Source organism: Aricia agestis, chromosome 5 (genome assembly GCF_905147365.1).
Source record: "Aricia agestis chromosome 5, ilAriAges1.1, whole genome shotgun sequence".
Classification (NCBI taxonomy): Eukaryota; Metazoa; Arthropoda; class Insecta; order Lepidoptera; family Lycaenidae; genus Aricia; species Aricia agestis.
In genome coordinates this window covers 6512328-6529670 of record NC_056410.1, presented here as the reverse complement: position 1 = coordinate 6529670, position 17343 = coordinate 6512328, and the positions used below count along the sequence as shown (strand labels likewise).

Below are 17343 nucleotides of genomic sequence, written 5' to 3'. Positions count from 1 at the left end.
ACAAGCATTTCAGTATTCGCTCGCTATGGACGACATTGTTGCTGTGGCGGCTTCCCAAGCAGCATCACAAGCTGTATAACAGCTTTATTAAAGTTCGTTTATACTCTTAATGCTGTATTTCCAGGCCGCATAAAGGCTGTATAAGCGCTTATACAGCCCTTATACCCCTGAAATGGGCACAAAAATACAGTAGCTGTATAGACATAAAATAGGTTTCGATACACTGATTTAGAACTTTAAGCGTACTTTGACTTCTTAATACAGACTTAATACAGGTAGAGCTGAATAATTACTCCTAAACCGACATTATAACACTACAATACCTCTTCAACGTTCTTATACAGCTGTAAAACAGCGTTAAGTGCTATATTGGCTGCTTTTTAGGTGTTCATTACGCTTGGTTGCTGCTTGGGTTGTAGCTTTTTTTTTGTATTTAATCAAAAACAAAGGAAAAAAGAGAGAAGAAAGAATAGGCGTATCTGGGTTCGCACCCAACGATCGCTCGTTTTTTGGCAAAGAGGCCGCAATTCTCATTGTGTAAAAAATTAGATGATATATTATTCAAAAATTATACTAGAATGTCACGAACAGTCTTTGAATTACTTTTGAATAAAATTAGCCCATTAATTACGAAACAGACGACCAACATGAGAGAACCAATTTCTGCATCAAAAAACTTGCTTCTATATCCTACTTCAACCCAAACTCTCGCTTTCCCCGCGGATTTCCCAAACATTGTTCCGTCATGACTCATGACCCGGTAATTGACTGACCCTTATTGACCCACTAAATACTTTTAAGCCCAAACAAAAAAAAAACATAGCCTCAACTATTATTCGTTACTTGCATAAATTACTGACAGATTGCTTAAACAGTCCTTCTTGTCTATAATGTGGCTGACTATTATCTATGGTTAGTGGTTACTATAAAGTTATGTTGTTTGCAGGTATATACGGTGTGGCGGAGGGGTGCGTGGGCAAGTGCGGGTCGTCGCCGTGCCTCAACAACGGCACGTGTCTCGAGGGCTACGACTCATATAATTGCGACTGTCGCTGGACCGCCTTCAAGGGACCGATATGCGCTGATGGTAAGTTACGCAGGTATTCTAATGTTGCGAGTGTCCATGGGCGACGGTAGTTGCTTTCCATCAGGTGACCCGGTTGCTTGTTTACTCATTTTATAAAAAAAAAAAACAAATAACAAATCACGCTAATGCTGTATATACCGATAAAATGGCTGCGTGGCTGCAAGACTATAGGCCAATCAAAGCTCAGTTACTAATACTAATTTTTTTACAGAAATCGGTGTGAATCTCCGACCCAACTCCATGGTGAAGTACGATTTCCTTGGTTCCTGGCGGTCGACGATCAACGAGAAGATCCGCGTGGGTTTCACCACCACCAACCCCAAGGGTTTCCTGCTCGGTTTCTACTCAAACATCAGCGGGGAATATCTCACCATGATGGTTTCCAATAACGGTATGTTTTTTAAATAATGCTAAGATAATGTTTTTAATAATGTTAAGATAAAATTCTTGATCTAATAGTCTCGCTACTCAAAATTTAACTATAGTATTGTGTCGATTTCTCATAAGTTATAAAATGAAATAGTCATATAATATATACCATATTGTTATAAATTTTGAACAAGTCGTTAGTGGTAAAATATATACTCTACCCGCTAATTAGGCTATACAATATTTTAACCTTGTCCATCAACGCCCTTTACAATGTAAACGAGAAAGATAAACATACAAGATGTTAGTGTAAACACCGTTATCCTTGAAACCATCAAATGAGCCCATCAAAATGAACAACTTTTTCTATGAGAACAACGCTGGAAACTAAAAAAATCCGTCTTCATATCCATACAAATTGCCGATCCGGGCATCTGTATGGCTATGAAGATGGCATTTTTTTGAGTTCCCAGCATTGTTCTCATAGAAAAAGTTGTTCATTTTGACGGGCTCATTTGATGGTTTCAAGGATAACGGTGTTTACACTAACACACTGTATATTATAGACGAGCTTTTGCCCGCGGCTTCGCTCGCGTTAAGAAGTATTATTATATACAAACTTTCATCCCTTATTTTAACCCCTTGGGGTTGGAATTTATCAAAATCCTTTCTTAGCGGATGCCTTCGTCATAATATCTACCTGAATGCAAAGTTTCAGCCCGATCCGTCCAGTGGTTTGGGCTGTGCGTTGATAGATCACCATGTCAGTCAGTCACCTTTGAGTTTTATATATATAGATATAGCCTATGCATTGTTTAAATATTTTCTTAGGTCACTTCCGTGTGGTGTTCGACTTCGGTTTCGAGCGTCAGGAGATAATATTCCAGGGGAAACACTTCGGGCTCGGCCAGTACCACGACGTGCGACTGTCGCGCAAGAACAGCGGTGCCACTATGGTGCTACAGGTTTGTAGAGTTTTTATTAATAAATCGAGAACTTTCTTATAGTACTGTCAGAGAAGTTGATTCCTATGCAAATCGGGGACCTAAGTAGTTTGGTCGCGTTACGTCAAACCCAGCTGACAGATCACAATTAACATTGAATTGACATATTCGACCAAATAACGTTGGTCTGTCAATTGCATAGGAATCAACTTCCTCGGTGGTACATTACATAATATGAAATTTAAAAAATGCGTGTAAAAATTATTTCGATATGTCTAATTGATATTGCTAGTGTATTTATATTCACATAAGCTTTACTGTGACAAAGTTACAAGCGATTTTGCATACCCAGTAACATTCTTTATTGTTAAGCTTTAGAAATTATAAAATAGTTTTAACTAATAAATTTTCACTAATAAAAGAACGTTCCTCAATAGAGATTTTAGTCAATATAAAAAATTAATGCGATAAATGATAGTGGGTCGTTTTCCGCGTTGAAGTATCAATAATAACTTATTTTTAATGAACTGTTTTTATGTTTGGTTAGGATAATGCAAGCCGATCATAATTAGATTGTAAAGATGATCTCGTTGGATGGGCTTATAAAAAGTCAATCCCGCGCCTAATCTCTTGCCTGTCGTGTTGTTGATCCGGATATCTATAAAAGATAGAAGCCCTTGTGACTGCCCGCACACTTACTACAATAAAAACACTCCACCAACGCCTGGTTATAATGCAATGTAGAGAAAGCATTATGCATACATTAATTCCAGGTGGACAACTACGAGACGCAGGAATACCACTTCAACATCCGCGAGTCGGCGGACGCTCAGTTCAACAACATACAATACATGTACGTCGGCCGCAACGAGAGTATGAACGAGGGCTTCGTCGGCTGCGTCAGTCGGGTCGAGTTCGACGATATATACCCGCTGAAGCTGCTGTTCCAGCAGGACCCGCCGCCTAATGTGCGCTCCTTGGGAGGTATGTTATCAATACTAATATAAATGCGAAACTGTGTTTGGCTGAGCAAAATCGGTTCAGCGCTTTGGGCATGAAGAGTTTACAGACGTCTGTCTGTCTTCACGCCCAAAGCGCTAAACCGATTTTTCTGAAATTTGGTATGGAGATACTTTAAGCCCTGGGCCTTAACGTACTTTTATCTGGGCGCAACGGAGTTGCGGGCGGCATCTAGTAACAATATATCTTATTGACACCTCCTTGCTCGACCTGTGAGGTATGTTGCAACAATCGGGGAGTCTCGTAGGATGCGACGTCTGATATTATGATGCATTAAGTTCCATTCTATCCTTGTCAATAAACAAATCCGCGGCAACCGTACATTCTCGTGCAAAGTGACCTATCCATCCAACATAATATCCATCCTATCAAGCATATCGGATCAGCGCACCAGTTCTGTATTTGGCCAGTATGTTATTACGAAGACTTTTTTCATCTATCTTGTATCATAATCACACATGTACTTACAGGTGTCCTACACGAGGACTTCTGCGGCGTGGAGCCTGTGACGCACCCGCCCGAGCCGGTGGAGACGCGCCCGCCGCCGCCCACCGACCTCGCCGACGACCTGCAGCTCCACCGCACCGACGAGGCCATACTAGCCAGTGAGTACTAGCGTGTCAGCATGCTACACTAGCATGGTGTACGATGTACTAGCATGTAGCAGGCTGTACTAGCTGGATGCAGGATCACAAGCAGCCTGTAAAACAAGGAGGCTAGGCTACAGCCTATGTTACGTACTGGTAGTACTACTGTACTATCAGAACGTAGCATAAGCAGCCTTCGAAGGCCTAAGAGTTTTTCAAGCTACATCGCTAGCAGCATACACACGCCCTAAGTCGCTGATGGGCGTTTGCTACTAAACATCGGATCGGCCTAGTCGTAATGCTACCAAAATTAGTATAATTTTTAATAAATAGGTTGTGTTTATAATTTAAACAAATGGTGTGTGTGTACGTGTACGTACGTGTTTCTTTTACAGCTGTACTGGCGTTGATCTTCCTGCTGCTAATCATCGTCGCTGTGGTGTTGGTGCGCGCGCTGTCACGACACAAGGGAGAATATCTCACACAGGTACTGAACTCGAAATCTTTTAGCGATGTGTGTGACGGCCGAAAAGGTAGATCTTCCGCACGAGCGAGATAGCATGCTCGGGCAGGACGAAGCCCACTGACGTCATTTCAGACGTTGTACACAAGGTGTAACAAAACTAAGTGATACTATTATAGGGTGTGTATTGTTTTCCTTATATAGAGTCCACTGTGAAAGTTGCAGGGCGAAAGAGCTATTTTTTTGTGATTTTTATGGGCAAGCACCCGCGCGTCATGTATTTTTCCATACAAAGATGCTTTCACAGCGCTGATACTTTCACAGCGAACTGTATATAGGCGACCCATACACACCCTAAAGTATTATCACTTAGATTTGTTACACCCTGTATATCTTGCTGTTCTCCGAAACTTCGATGCAGGATTGTTAGGCTAATTGTGGGTACCGCCGCAATCTTATGTTTATTGCGCGCTACCGTAAATGCAGACTTGTGCCTTCCTGCGCCTTTAAATTATAAGTCAAGATGATTCAAGCAGCCATAGCTTTAATGTATTTGAAAAAATGACAAATTAAAAGTGTCGTTTAATTTAAAAGCGAAAGAAGAGAACCCTTACACGGCAACAAGACATTTTATATTTTGAACTTTACAGTTGGTTAGAGCTTATAAATTACCTTCGAGAACGAATTGCAATAATTAAAAGCACACTGTTATAAAAAAATATAGATTATCCTAACAACTAGACATAACATAGTTTATCCTAAACACTATCTTCGCAGGAGGAGCGCGGCGCAGAGGGCGCGGCGGGTGCGGACCAAGCCGCGCTCGCGGCTGCCACCGGCGCGCGCGTCACTAAGCGCAGGGAGTTCTTCATATAACACGACACATTAAAAACATACACGCACACTAACGCAGAATTTACTTTACAGTTTTACAGTGAACACATTGTTCGAATGAAAATATTTAAGTCCCTTTTATATTATACGATACGATATCGCTTACAGCGCGTAATAATGTAGGAGCAAATTTTACATTGATAAGTTCCGAATTCCGACATGTATCGCCGATATTATGTCTTGTAATAACGTAGGTGTGTCTTACATTACATACGCGCAATAATAGATATCGTCTCGCGTATTGTAAAAGGAGCTTCAGAATCTCATTCTAATCGAAATAGCCAGTGTTTAAATATTATGATAATCCTGTATCCTGCTTCTTATATTAAACAGATCAAGGCAGCTACATTACAACTTAACTATGATATGCCAAAAACATAGCTCAATCAGCTTAAGTTGGCCATATTATGTACCTTAGAGGGTTAACTTCTGAAAAAAATGAAAAAAAAAAAAACAACTGCGCTCAAAAGTAGCCAAATTCACAATAACATAATACGTGGTATGTTTTCCATTTCTGCTAAGCACAAATTACTTATTAGGAAAAAAAATGTTGACTTCATATTTTTCATAATCGAAAGAATTTTATTTTAAAAAGATTCATAAAATTTTTCATATTAACTAGCGTATACATTTGTATAGTCCCACCTTAGGATATTGATTGCAACAATCTAATTTTTCGATTTTTTTTTCTTTTTCCGTAACAGAGTTAAGATGAACTACTTAAATACATGTGCTTATATTAATTATTATTTTAGATGAGATGAATTCTTATATTATATCTAGAGATGCCACGAATAGTAGCCGAATATTCTTGGCATCTAAATTTATATCTATATTATGTTAGCAACATTCCAGTAGTTGGAAACAATAACATGTCAACAAGTTTTGCTTATTCTCCAATTAATTTTTTAAAAATCAAAATGTTTTCAAAAATATTTTTTGTTTAAAGTACTTTTCTTAATAATATATTAATATTGTTTTTATGTAAGATAATAGAATTCTAAGCGCACTTACGCACTTTGGCAACTTCTTTAGTAGAGTACTATAATTAGAGTACTATAATTAGGATTTATTTAACACAAACGATTTGTATATCCTACTATTTGATATTATATTTTATTGTATGGTTTTGATGACTTTATCGACGTACAGTATTCGGCTCACTAAGAATGCACATTCATGTTTAAAAGACCAGTTAACGGGGCTGCGGTAAATAAGAAAAAGTCAAATTACTTTATATGACTACTTTATATAATATGCATTTGCAGTGTTTCATGTAAAACATGACAGAAAATATACAACTACGAATATAATATAAAATATCATTATTTCTATGTTGATGTGCAGACTTTCAGTCGTATACTGTGCTATAATATTATAATGTAATATAATCCGTGACTTTACAAATTAGGTTTAGTTAGGTTAGTACAGTCATAGACAGAATATTTATAAGACAATGGTTTATTTCGATTATTTTATGTTTTTTCCGTCCAAAAGAACCTTAACATAGTTGCTTTAAGACATGTAATAGTTTGTATTTTTTTTTAATATTTTATTTTATTTGATAATGAAATTATGATGTACTGATTTTTTTTATATTTTACTCAAATGATACATTTTATTTGGCCATATATTGTCTACTTATCTAAAAGCCAGTATTTTTATTTGTGCCAATGTATTCGATGATCGATCATACAATACAGCAGCGGTGTAACGTGCTTAAAATAGTTTTCACGAGACTGTACTTTAGATCTCACCTCTACAAACTAATATGATGCCAAATCGATATTTTAATATCCCGTCATATTGAAGAAACAAAGAGAACATTATTGTTGTAGATTAATATTTTTCTAAAGTTGAGGTTCACATTAAACACACGTCTCCCACAATCTTGTACAAGAATCTCAGAAATAATAACTTTTTGATAACTCAAGTTTCTTTGATGTGTAGAAAACTAGTGGTCTGATACGTATAATACCTGTAACGCAAAAAGGTGATCAAGTAATTGTTTGGATCCATAACAATGGTTTACTTAATTATTGAGTACTTATAATTTCTATCGAGTAATAATTACTTGGTCAAAACAATAAACAGCTACTAGATTACATTAACATTGACATACATAAGGGCGCTTTTCCCGCGCGCGGATTTGGTCCGCATGCGGGTAACAACATGCTCCTGGCCGCATGAAATGATAGGATGCGAGCAACTTTCACGCGGACCTGATCCGCGCGCAGGCGATGACACGCATGACAGGAAAAGGGCCCTAAGGGCGTTTGTGCACTACGCGGAATTTTACCATCCGGCGCGGCGCGGCATCTCGATTTCCTACCTTATTTATATGGCAAACGTGAAAGTTATGAACGCCGGACGGTAAAATTCCGTGTAGTGCACAAACGCCCTAAGGCTGGCCATAGACGGACCGCATCTTGCAGTTGACACCGAGTGCAAAATGCGGTCGCCGCACGGCGATCTTCAGTTTTCTTAACTGTGTGTGTAATCAATGAAAACTGCAGATCGCCGTGCGGCGATCGCATTTCGCAGTCAGGTTCGACTGCAAGATGCGGTCCATCGACCGGCCTAAGGTGATGGAGTCAAATAAAAAGTGAAATGTAAGAATGTTTGTTACTCGTGGTAATGTCAGCTGTGCGCGTGCCTTACCGCGGCACATCACGTAGTGTAGTAGAGTTTTTTATTTTATTACGACATAATGAGAATCACGAATAAATTTTTCAAAATATATCTGTAGTATTACTTAAGTTCTTTATGGATCCCATGATATTAAGAAATATAACTTAGTAGAAGTAGTTTTACCCTAAATAATGTCAAAAACTCTGAACTTTAAATCACGTGACAATACTACATGACAGTGGCGTTCGCCTGTGGCCCATAAAGTTAGAGAAACAAAGGCCTGAGCAAGAGAGATATCACTATCAGGTAACAGTGCGTGGTAAAAAGAGACTTGTGATACATGACAGCAGTACTCTTTTTTTGACGTCCAGTCGGCACGCGTGCCGCACGTTTACAATTTAATCTCATAGTATTCATGTTCAATCATGCTTGTGTAAGTGTATACGTACCTACACATATTTTTCACACAGATGAAAACCAATTTTTGGTTTCGTTTGACAGCTCGAGATTGTTGCTCTATTCCGCTAGGTACATTAACTTTAAGCTGCGGCCTACAATAGGATACTTTAATAAAGTGCTGATTTAGCGTTGTGATGAAGCTAATAATATCAGCTGCCGCTGTATCAACTTAAGGACCATTGTTCCAAGACAAGACATGATGTCAGAAATCCTTCCAGTCCCAAGACGTCAGAAATCCTTTAGTCCAAAGACATGACGTCACAGCTGATGATACCAAACGTCCAACCATCGTGTTTGGGTGAGTGGATAACGCAAGGACGCCACCTGCCCCACTGACCCAGTAGTGAGGTGAGAGCGCGCGCGTGCTCGATGGGCCATATATCGACGTTTCAGCCTTAACGACCACTTGCACTCGATACAATAGTGTTGTGCGCTTGTCGATAAAACTCGTTAGGAAAAAGTTAGGTATACGATTTAACTCACTGTGAGTAGCTCGTAGATAGGAAAATTATACTAGGAGAAATTAAACTATAATTTTATTATTTGAGATAGCAAAGGTGTAATCATTTTAGTTCGCAAATTCCTTTTTTCTATGTTTGCAGTCGTGAAGCAATTTTGCTTTTATTATCACGTATACATTTTTATAATACTAGCTGTTGCCCGCGACTTCGTCCGCGTCAGCAAAATGTAATAACGAAGTTAATAGAAAAGAGAGAATTTTTCCCGTTTTTAAGGCTCCTTACCCAAATAGTAAAAATACCAAATTTGGGCTATATCTTATACGACGATAAAAGAATTTTGAAAATCGGTCCACAAACGGCGGAGTTACCCGTGAACAAATATAAAAAAATAAAATTTGTCCTCCTCCTTTATTGAAAGTCAAAAAGCCTAAGTTACTCCTTATTACATCGGCTATCTGCTAAAAAAAGTCCCGTCAAAATCACCCTAGCCGTTTCGGAGATTAGCCGGAACAAACAGACAGACATACAGACAGACAAAAATTGTAAAAAATGCTATTTTGGTATATGTATCGTATGTACATTCATATACATGTAGTAAGAAACGGTTCTTTCAATATTACAAACAGACACTTCGAATTTATTTATATGTATAGATGTATAGATTGTATGTGATATTCACTTGTTATTTGTTTAAGACATAGCAATTAGCATAACGCAGACCAGACCACCCTGTTAATGCCGCCTTTACATAAAACGAAGATTCGTAATACCTGATGGTATGGTTATCAGTTAGCTTCGCATCATCAACATACTGTTAATAATCGATGTTTAATATCGATACAATCTATCGACATTGAACAGTGACGTCACTAACATCACTTTCCCCCGTAAAAGAGCCGAAGGCGGCAGTCAGCGGTTTACAAACGGGTTAAGTAGTCCAGGTGCTTGGCCCGCGATTGTGTCTAACGATGTTCTACCGATTTAGATCTCGTGGGACCTCTCAGACTACAATAGATGCTTGGGACCAAGTTTACTTTTGCTATTAGGTACTTAAGTGCTCATATGAGTTGCTGTTTTGTTTATTTTATCACTAGATACTGCCCGCAATTCTGTACTGTTCCGGTCAGTTTCCGTTCCCTTTATCGCGTGGGAACACATAGGTCAAAATTATCGCCATATCAAATTTAATCAAACTCGACTCAGCTGTTTAGAACAGATCAGGATACAATATACTGGGTGTTAGGGTTAACACCGTTATCCTTAAAACCATCAAATGAGCCCGTTTTTTATTTTTTTGAGTTCCCAGCATTGTTCTCATAGAAAAAATTGTTCATTTTGACGGGCTCATTTGCTGGTTTTAAAACCTGTACAAATTCTTTCGCATTCAACCATTAGTATGTATGGATTTTGCAGTAAATGATAAATAGCTGTTACCTATCTAAGTGGTTTGAGTGTTTAACTGTTTCACAGTGGCAAAACGCGATTCTCTTTCAGAGGAAAACTTTTGCCTTGCCTGTATCATGTATGGTAGGTAGAGTAGTATGAGCTAAGAGAATAGGAATAAGTTATTGGAACCTCGCAGCTGTTTCATTATATTATTTAGTAAATAACTCACAATTTTCCTCGGTTCTAAATTAATTGTAGAGTCAATATTACGAGTATAATAAAATTATGTTTTTTATTACTTACACTTGATATAGATTCTACTTATAAAGCTATGAAATAATTGGATAAACCGCCAAAATGTTGAAGCTATTAAGCGTGTATGTAAAATCAGACTCAAACACTGATCCCTTTAATTTCAATTAGTTTCATTGAAGGTACACGACGCCGGTTCCCTGTGATCATGACATAATTTTATCAAATTAGTGGGTAGTCGCTACTCGCTAGGAAGTCGGTACAGTGCAATTTAATGATTTTAATACACCTTCGTGCCTCGTGGTTAACTTTGAGGTTGTAGGTTCGACGTTAAAAATAACACGGACTAGACTTATATTCGAGTATATATGTCTTAACAGTGAATACCTATAAAATATATCGTTTGAAACAAATATTTTTCTTTCTATATGCAATCAAACCACATTGCCACAGTATAGCAATATGACATATGGGACTAATATTGCTATACTGTGACATTGCTCATAGTTATTGACACCTCACAATTATTGTTCCACTACTAACTAAATGTTGTTTCTCTACATAACTTAATACACTGTTTTACAAACTGTTCTACATAACTTAATACACTGTTTTACCTGGTTTTACAAACTGTTATAGCTGTTGCCTGTACATTCGATCAAAAATAATAATATTATGATTTCATAACAATTTGTCTCATAATTTTTAAAAATCTGCTTTTATTGATTTCATTCATAGCTCTATCTACCCGCTTAGTAACTTTTGTCTAAATGTATTTGTACATAACAGCGGGGCCAAAATGGTCACATCTAGCAATTCCTCTCAATCAATTCAGCAAATGAATTGTCAAACTGACAAATGTCAAATTAGTACAAATTACTAGATATGAATTGCAAGCAGACTTGCATTTTGCGATTTTATAGGAATGAATCATAACATGATTCATAATATGATTCTTCAAAGCGACCATTTTAGCTCCGCAGGCGTTCTGCAGATTTTTTCACAACAGGTCAACTTCCTCGACGCACGTTTTTCAAACTTCGCTAAACCCTTGCACTTATTGAGGTTTAGCTAAAAAGTGGTCGCCAACAAGTTGGCAGTTCACCGGGCCGCAACTTCACTTCATTATCAACTTCCCAATCCGCTTTAACTGTTAAGCGCTGGAAATTAGTTGCAAATTAAAATACGTCGCTCGCCACCTGTCTGAGCCGATTACGTCGACTGGCATTTGTCAGGCTTTCAACAGCTTAATTTTCTAACCGTCATTTCGAAAAGCATAATTTTTGGGCCCTAATTTTGGTAGAGTAGGTAACGAGGCCTTGAAGATTTTCCGCAGTTACTTTTCTATATAATTAAATTAGTTAAGATAATTGCTATTAACTGGACAGAAGACTGTTGAAGTTGAAGATAATTGTAAGTATGTAGGTACTTACATTCATAAGAATGTATGTCAGTACTTACAATTTCCTTTTCCGTATACGAGAACAGATCTATCGCTTGATTCTCATGACTCTACCAAACAAATCTTGTCGCCGTATTAAGTAGGTACTTGAGTACGTGGTCAAAATTACTTGCTTACGTAAATATGTAAACATGGATTACCTAGGTACATATAACATATATGTACCGTTTAACAATTTTGACATCTAAAAGAGAATAGAGTAAAACCAACTTAAACTTCCTTAATATAGCTCTCTCTACTTTGTCTACTGTATAAACCTGTCTACTTTTCCCGCTAATGGACTATACCTATCGCACACATACAAGATACTATAACAGGTTGCACACACACAAGATGCATTATAAGTTTACAGGAGTTATCGATATGAAGGTGTTAAGACGCGGCGCGCTTGCCGCGGCACGTCCCTAGCTATCGCCGCCTTGCACCGTGTGCCCGAGGGATCTACACGTGTCGATATTACCTGTTTATCGATATTATGCCAGTTTATCGACATTTAAGATGTCGACTATTGCTCTTGAAGTTTATCGATACCAAATCCGATAAGCCGTAGCTACGGTAAGAGTCTGACCAGCTACATTGGAGGGTTTCTGAGGACGTAGTTAACTTTTATATAAATTGACTCTACTTTTAAAATATAAGCTTTCTTATCTTGTTATGTATGAGGAACATTATCAGTTTAATTTATGGTTTATAGTCCAAGCCTTACAGATTCCGTATTTTATACAGTAGATATAATATGTACATTGTACATACTTTTGAAACGAATACATATAAGTAACGAATTTGAAAAGAAATGAGTAATTGTTACTACCAATGTTATATTTTTTCAGAAACTTTTGTCACATAGCGTAAGTTAATGTAAATAGATATTTCAGAAGAAGACTTTACTATTCTGTATTTCTTGCTAGTTTCCCTGATCCAAAATCACTTATCGATGTTGAGATCACCTCGCACAGCACTAGGCTGACACCTTGGAGAATATATTACTCCGTGCCGCCGAATCTAATCACGATCTGACGGATTAATATCTGCCGTTATCCGTGTGTACCGGCCCTAACCCGGCGGCCATTACCACCAATTACACAAATATTCTACAGTTACCCTCACCCTTATTCTAAGGCAGCAAAGTCTAAAATACATAATATAAGGGTTTGTTTAAAATGGCGTTGCAAATTATCGAGTGGGGTGGCCGGGGGCAGATTTGGAAGATTTATTATAATACCTGAGTTTAAATTGTTGTTTAATGTAGAACTGAATCCAGTTGATCCGGAGACGAAGTGATAAATGAACGCTGTACCGAACAATGAAAATAAAATTGAATTAACTGAGATAATGTATTCGCAGATAGGAAATTGTTGACTGAAGTCAACAATTTCCTCTCTCTATTATTACTTGAAAGTAATTAATTACGAAGTTTTCTTAATAAGGCAGGTAATCAAGCAGTTGCCAGGTTTGTAAACATAATCCCTAGAGTCCAAACCGGTTTGAACTCTAGGGTTTACCGGAGGCCCATGAATCCCCTACCCTATTCCTTTCCCTACCCTCCCCTATTACCCTATTCCCTCTTAAAAGGCCGGCAACGCACCTGCAGCTCTTCTGATGCTGCGAGTGTCCATGGGCGACGGAAGTTGCTTTCCATCAGGTGACCCGTTTGCTCGTTTGCCCCCTTATTTCATAAAAAAAAAACCAGGAGAGCCAGTAATAAAACAACATAAAATATGCCAAAAATATGTTAAATTTTATGTCTTATCGTAATTTAAATATTCTACTATATTCGTCCGAAAAATAAGTAACTTTATATTCTCTTCAGTTTTTTCGTGGCTTGGTGAAAAGTAAAACGCATTTCCTCACTTTAAAACTTCACCCCACAACACTTGTGGACGCAATAATTTCTCATAAAACACAATCTCGTCTTTGAAACTTTCGTAAAAAGATTCGGAGCTAACAAAAGGTGAAAATTTTTATCCGAAACGAGCACCTGTTTCGGTGAAAACTTTTCCGCAAGTTTCCCAAAGTTTCTGGAAACTTCTCTCCGGATGTTGTTATCGGCCGGAAGCGCTTTAGGCGTCTTCCTGTTTTGACAGACGAGAAAAAACACTATGGACTATGAAAACAAATTACAATAATTGTTAAACGAAGGCGGACCGGTACAAAGTTGAACCAGGTTAGGCCTTCATCGCATGGAAGATACATGTGTTACATAATATTAATACTTAATTCGATTACTTATTAACATTATTGACGTAATATATTATAAATTATAATGGCACCAGCTGATTGTATTTTATATTGAACACTGGCGTATCTTTTTGGTTTTATACTAAAAGAAAACTGCCCTTAATCCTTATACATGCAGGTACCTCTTTACAATGATTTTTTAAGGAAAGGTTTTTTCGTTTATTTGCATCGAATAGTCTCTGAAACTACTGGGCTGATTTTTATTAAATTTAGTACAGTCATAGAGTAGAATATTGGGATAGAAATAAGATACTTTTTATCGCGGGAAAATGTAAGAACAACTCTTTTGCTCGGAATTTAAAAACGCGGGCGGATCTGCGAAACTTCTAGTTATAAATAAATACATTAAAATTTTCTACATAATATAGTAATATGCAAGAAAACAGCTCACTGAAACTCATAATGCTCAGTGCTCACCTACACCACGTTACGCTACGTAGCTACGTCTTGAAAAATTGTATTCACGTCGGCACGGTGAGAAACTGACGACTCGCTGGGAAAGTTTTAAGTAGCTTTTTTCTTTCTTCTTTATGGCCGCCGCTGAATAGTGGATGGAAATTTATTGACCGTGAGAGAATTTTAAATAATTTACTTTACTTAAAATCCCATGGGGTAAATACATTTTACCCTGTGGCATAAAAGTAGGCTTTGTCTTTACCGTATGCAAACTCCTATCCCTGAGTAAATATAATATAAATGGTTTATATTAAAAATGTTAGCTCTGTAGTTTCTGAAACTTTACTAATAGGTGATTAGAGATTTAGATGTGATGAGCTTTTGTTCTCAATTTACAATTATTATTGAGAACAAAAGTTCATTACATCTATTAGTAACGGTGAACCTCTATCATGAACGGACTGTTTTTAGGGTTCCATACCCAAAGGGTAAAAACGGGACCCTATTACTAAGACTTCGTTGTCCCGTCTGTCTGTCCGTCTGTCTGTCTGTCTCCAGGCTGTAAATCAATAACCGCTATAGCTAGACTTCTAAAATTTTCACAGATTGTGTATTTCTGTTGCCGCTATAACAACAAATACTAAAAACAAAATAAAATTAATATTTAAGGGGGGCTCCCATACGATAAACGTAATTTTTTCGGCCTTTTTAGCTCGTAAAAAATAATGGCAACAGCTAGGCACTTGAAATTTTTATAACGGCCTTAAATTTATATTATGTCTTCTTTAATATTTATTAATAATCAAATTAAAATAAAATAAAAATTTAAGGAGGCTCCCATACAAAAAGACAATTTTTGGCCTAGGTATATTTCCTCTATAACGGTACGGAACCCTGCGTGCGCGAGTCCGACTCGCACTTGGCCGATTATTTAAAACGTCGTACATCGTTCACTTTCATAATATGACGTTCTCACATAAAATATAGGGTTGTAGTCAATCCATAGTCGAATACAGTAGCATAAGAACAAAACACACAAAAACACTTAAAACCTGCACTCCACAACTCTGCAATAAGTACAAAATTTAAAAACGAACGGCTCCAAGTAAGCATAACAATCTTAAATATAACTTTGTGTATTATAATTTAAATAGAAATGCACATGTGGAAACAATTGCCTTCGGATTTCAAGAAGCCATTTCTACCTTAAACGCCAGGCCACGCTGTCACATTCACTAGCATCTCACTACAAAATTAACCTGAATCAAGGATTCTGTGCCCTATTCTACACACCACAAGGTTGCATTTGCGTTTTCGATCTGTTGATTGCGCCTGTTTTTCTCTATTAAATTTTCACTCAGGAAAATGGCCGTGACATTAAGAAAATGAAGATATGAACAGTGCAGGGAATTTGAGGTTAACATTTGAGGAATGATTACAAATATTCTTGAGCAAACTATATTTTGTGTGTCATAGAATTAAGAAAGCTTCTAGGCCAATGTTAACCGAATTTGAATAATGGCATTGATTGTTTCGTAAAGCTCATGATTTTAATGACGGCTACCGATCATTGTCGCTTGTCTTAATCATAGTCATTTACATAGACTTAATATATTATACTGTAGCATTATACGTTTATGGTCATTTATTTAATTTCTATGTATCTTTTTATAAGTGAAACAAAAAATAATAGTGGTTTTTTAATCATTTGATGGGGTCAATGGCCTGACGAAATGTATAGAATTTGACATTTTAAAATAAATTTTAAAACAATTTCTTTAAAATTAAATAGCTTATCCCAAGCTTATCCGGAATATTATTAAATAAAAAAATTCTATTCCCTAGTAATATTAACAAGTGCCTTGTGCCTGCCCATAATATATTCCTTATTCATATTTATATAATAAAAGCTAATTGTCTCATTGATCAACCCACAGGATCAACACTTAGCAAAGCAAGAAGCTTCAAATTTAGCACACGTTTTCTTAGGTATCCGTATCCACTTATGAAGGATTTTTCAAAACTAGAGATCGCCCAAAGGTCGAAATTCGACCTTACTTGCAACGACATTAGGACTGCTACCTATATTTTGTAAAAAATATTGACTTCATCATAATTTTTTTCAATTCTTGTCTCTGGGACTCAGCTGATCTCAGACTGGCCGTTTAAGCATTGTCTAATAGAATCTAAAATTAAATAAAAAAAAAAACAATAATCCATTTTCAATTTGTCAACTTGTTGTCAACAGACTTCAACCATAAATAAAAGAGTATAATTCGTATGTATAGGCTTGTCACTCAAAAATCTGTCATTTTTCCTAGTAGTAGTGTCGTAGTGTGTGTAACGTTTTATTTGTTAAAAATATATATGATAAAATCATAATTTTAAAACAATATTAGCTCGATGCACTCCTTCACCATATAAACTATAACTGTGCGAAATTTCATGCACCTAAATTTCCCCATTTTTCGTAAAAAGGGTTACAAAGTTTTTCTCTCACGTATTAATATATAGATTCCGCCCCTAAGAGTGTTATGTAGGGGATCAAATACTACCTTTTAAGCAAGCAAAGTCGTGGATTAAAAATATTTTAAGATACACTTGTGATTCTTGGGATGAAATCCCTTGCCACACTGTTGTTCCCGGTGTGCGGCAGTAAAATAAATCTGCCGTTAAAACTTATCGTGTACAGCA

At 37.0% G+C, this 17343-nt stretch overlaps 1 protein-coding gene across 4 annotated transcripts in view; it reads left to right on the top strand.

The window, feature by feature from the left end:
* LOC121726809 (neurexin-4) overlaps nt 1–17343 on the top strand; it is a 41378-nt gene that overhangs the window by 17330 nt on the left and 6705 nt on the right. For 3 of the 4 annotated variants that reach the window (XM_042114346.1, XM_042114347.1, XM_042114345.1), the window contains exons 19-25: nt 947–1087; nt 1299–1478; nt 2288–2421; nt 3174–3384; nt 3891–4025; nt 4403–4494; nt 5248–7634. In XM_042114346.1, the coding sequence (XP_041970280.1) occupies nt 947–1087; nt 1299–1478; nt 2288–2421; nt 3174–3384; nt 3891–4025; nt 4403–4494; nt 5248–5346 (992 nt within the window). In that variant the 3' untranslated portion in view covers nt 5347–7634. Of the gene's footprint in view, nt 1–946; nt 1088–1298; nt 1479–2287; nt 2422–3173; nt 3385–3890; nt 4026–4402; nt 4495–5247; nt 7635–17343 lie in introns of those variants that run through there. The other variant, XR_006035582.1, reaches the window with a different exon arrangement.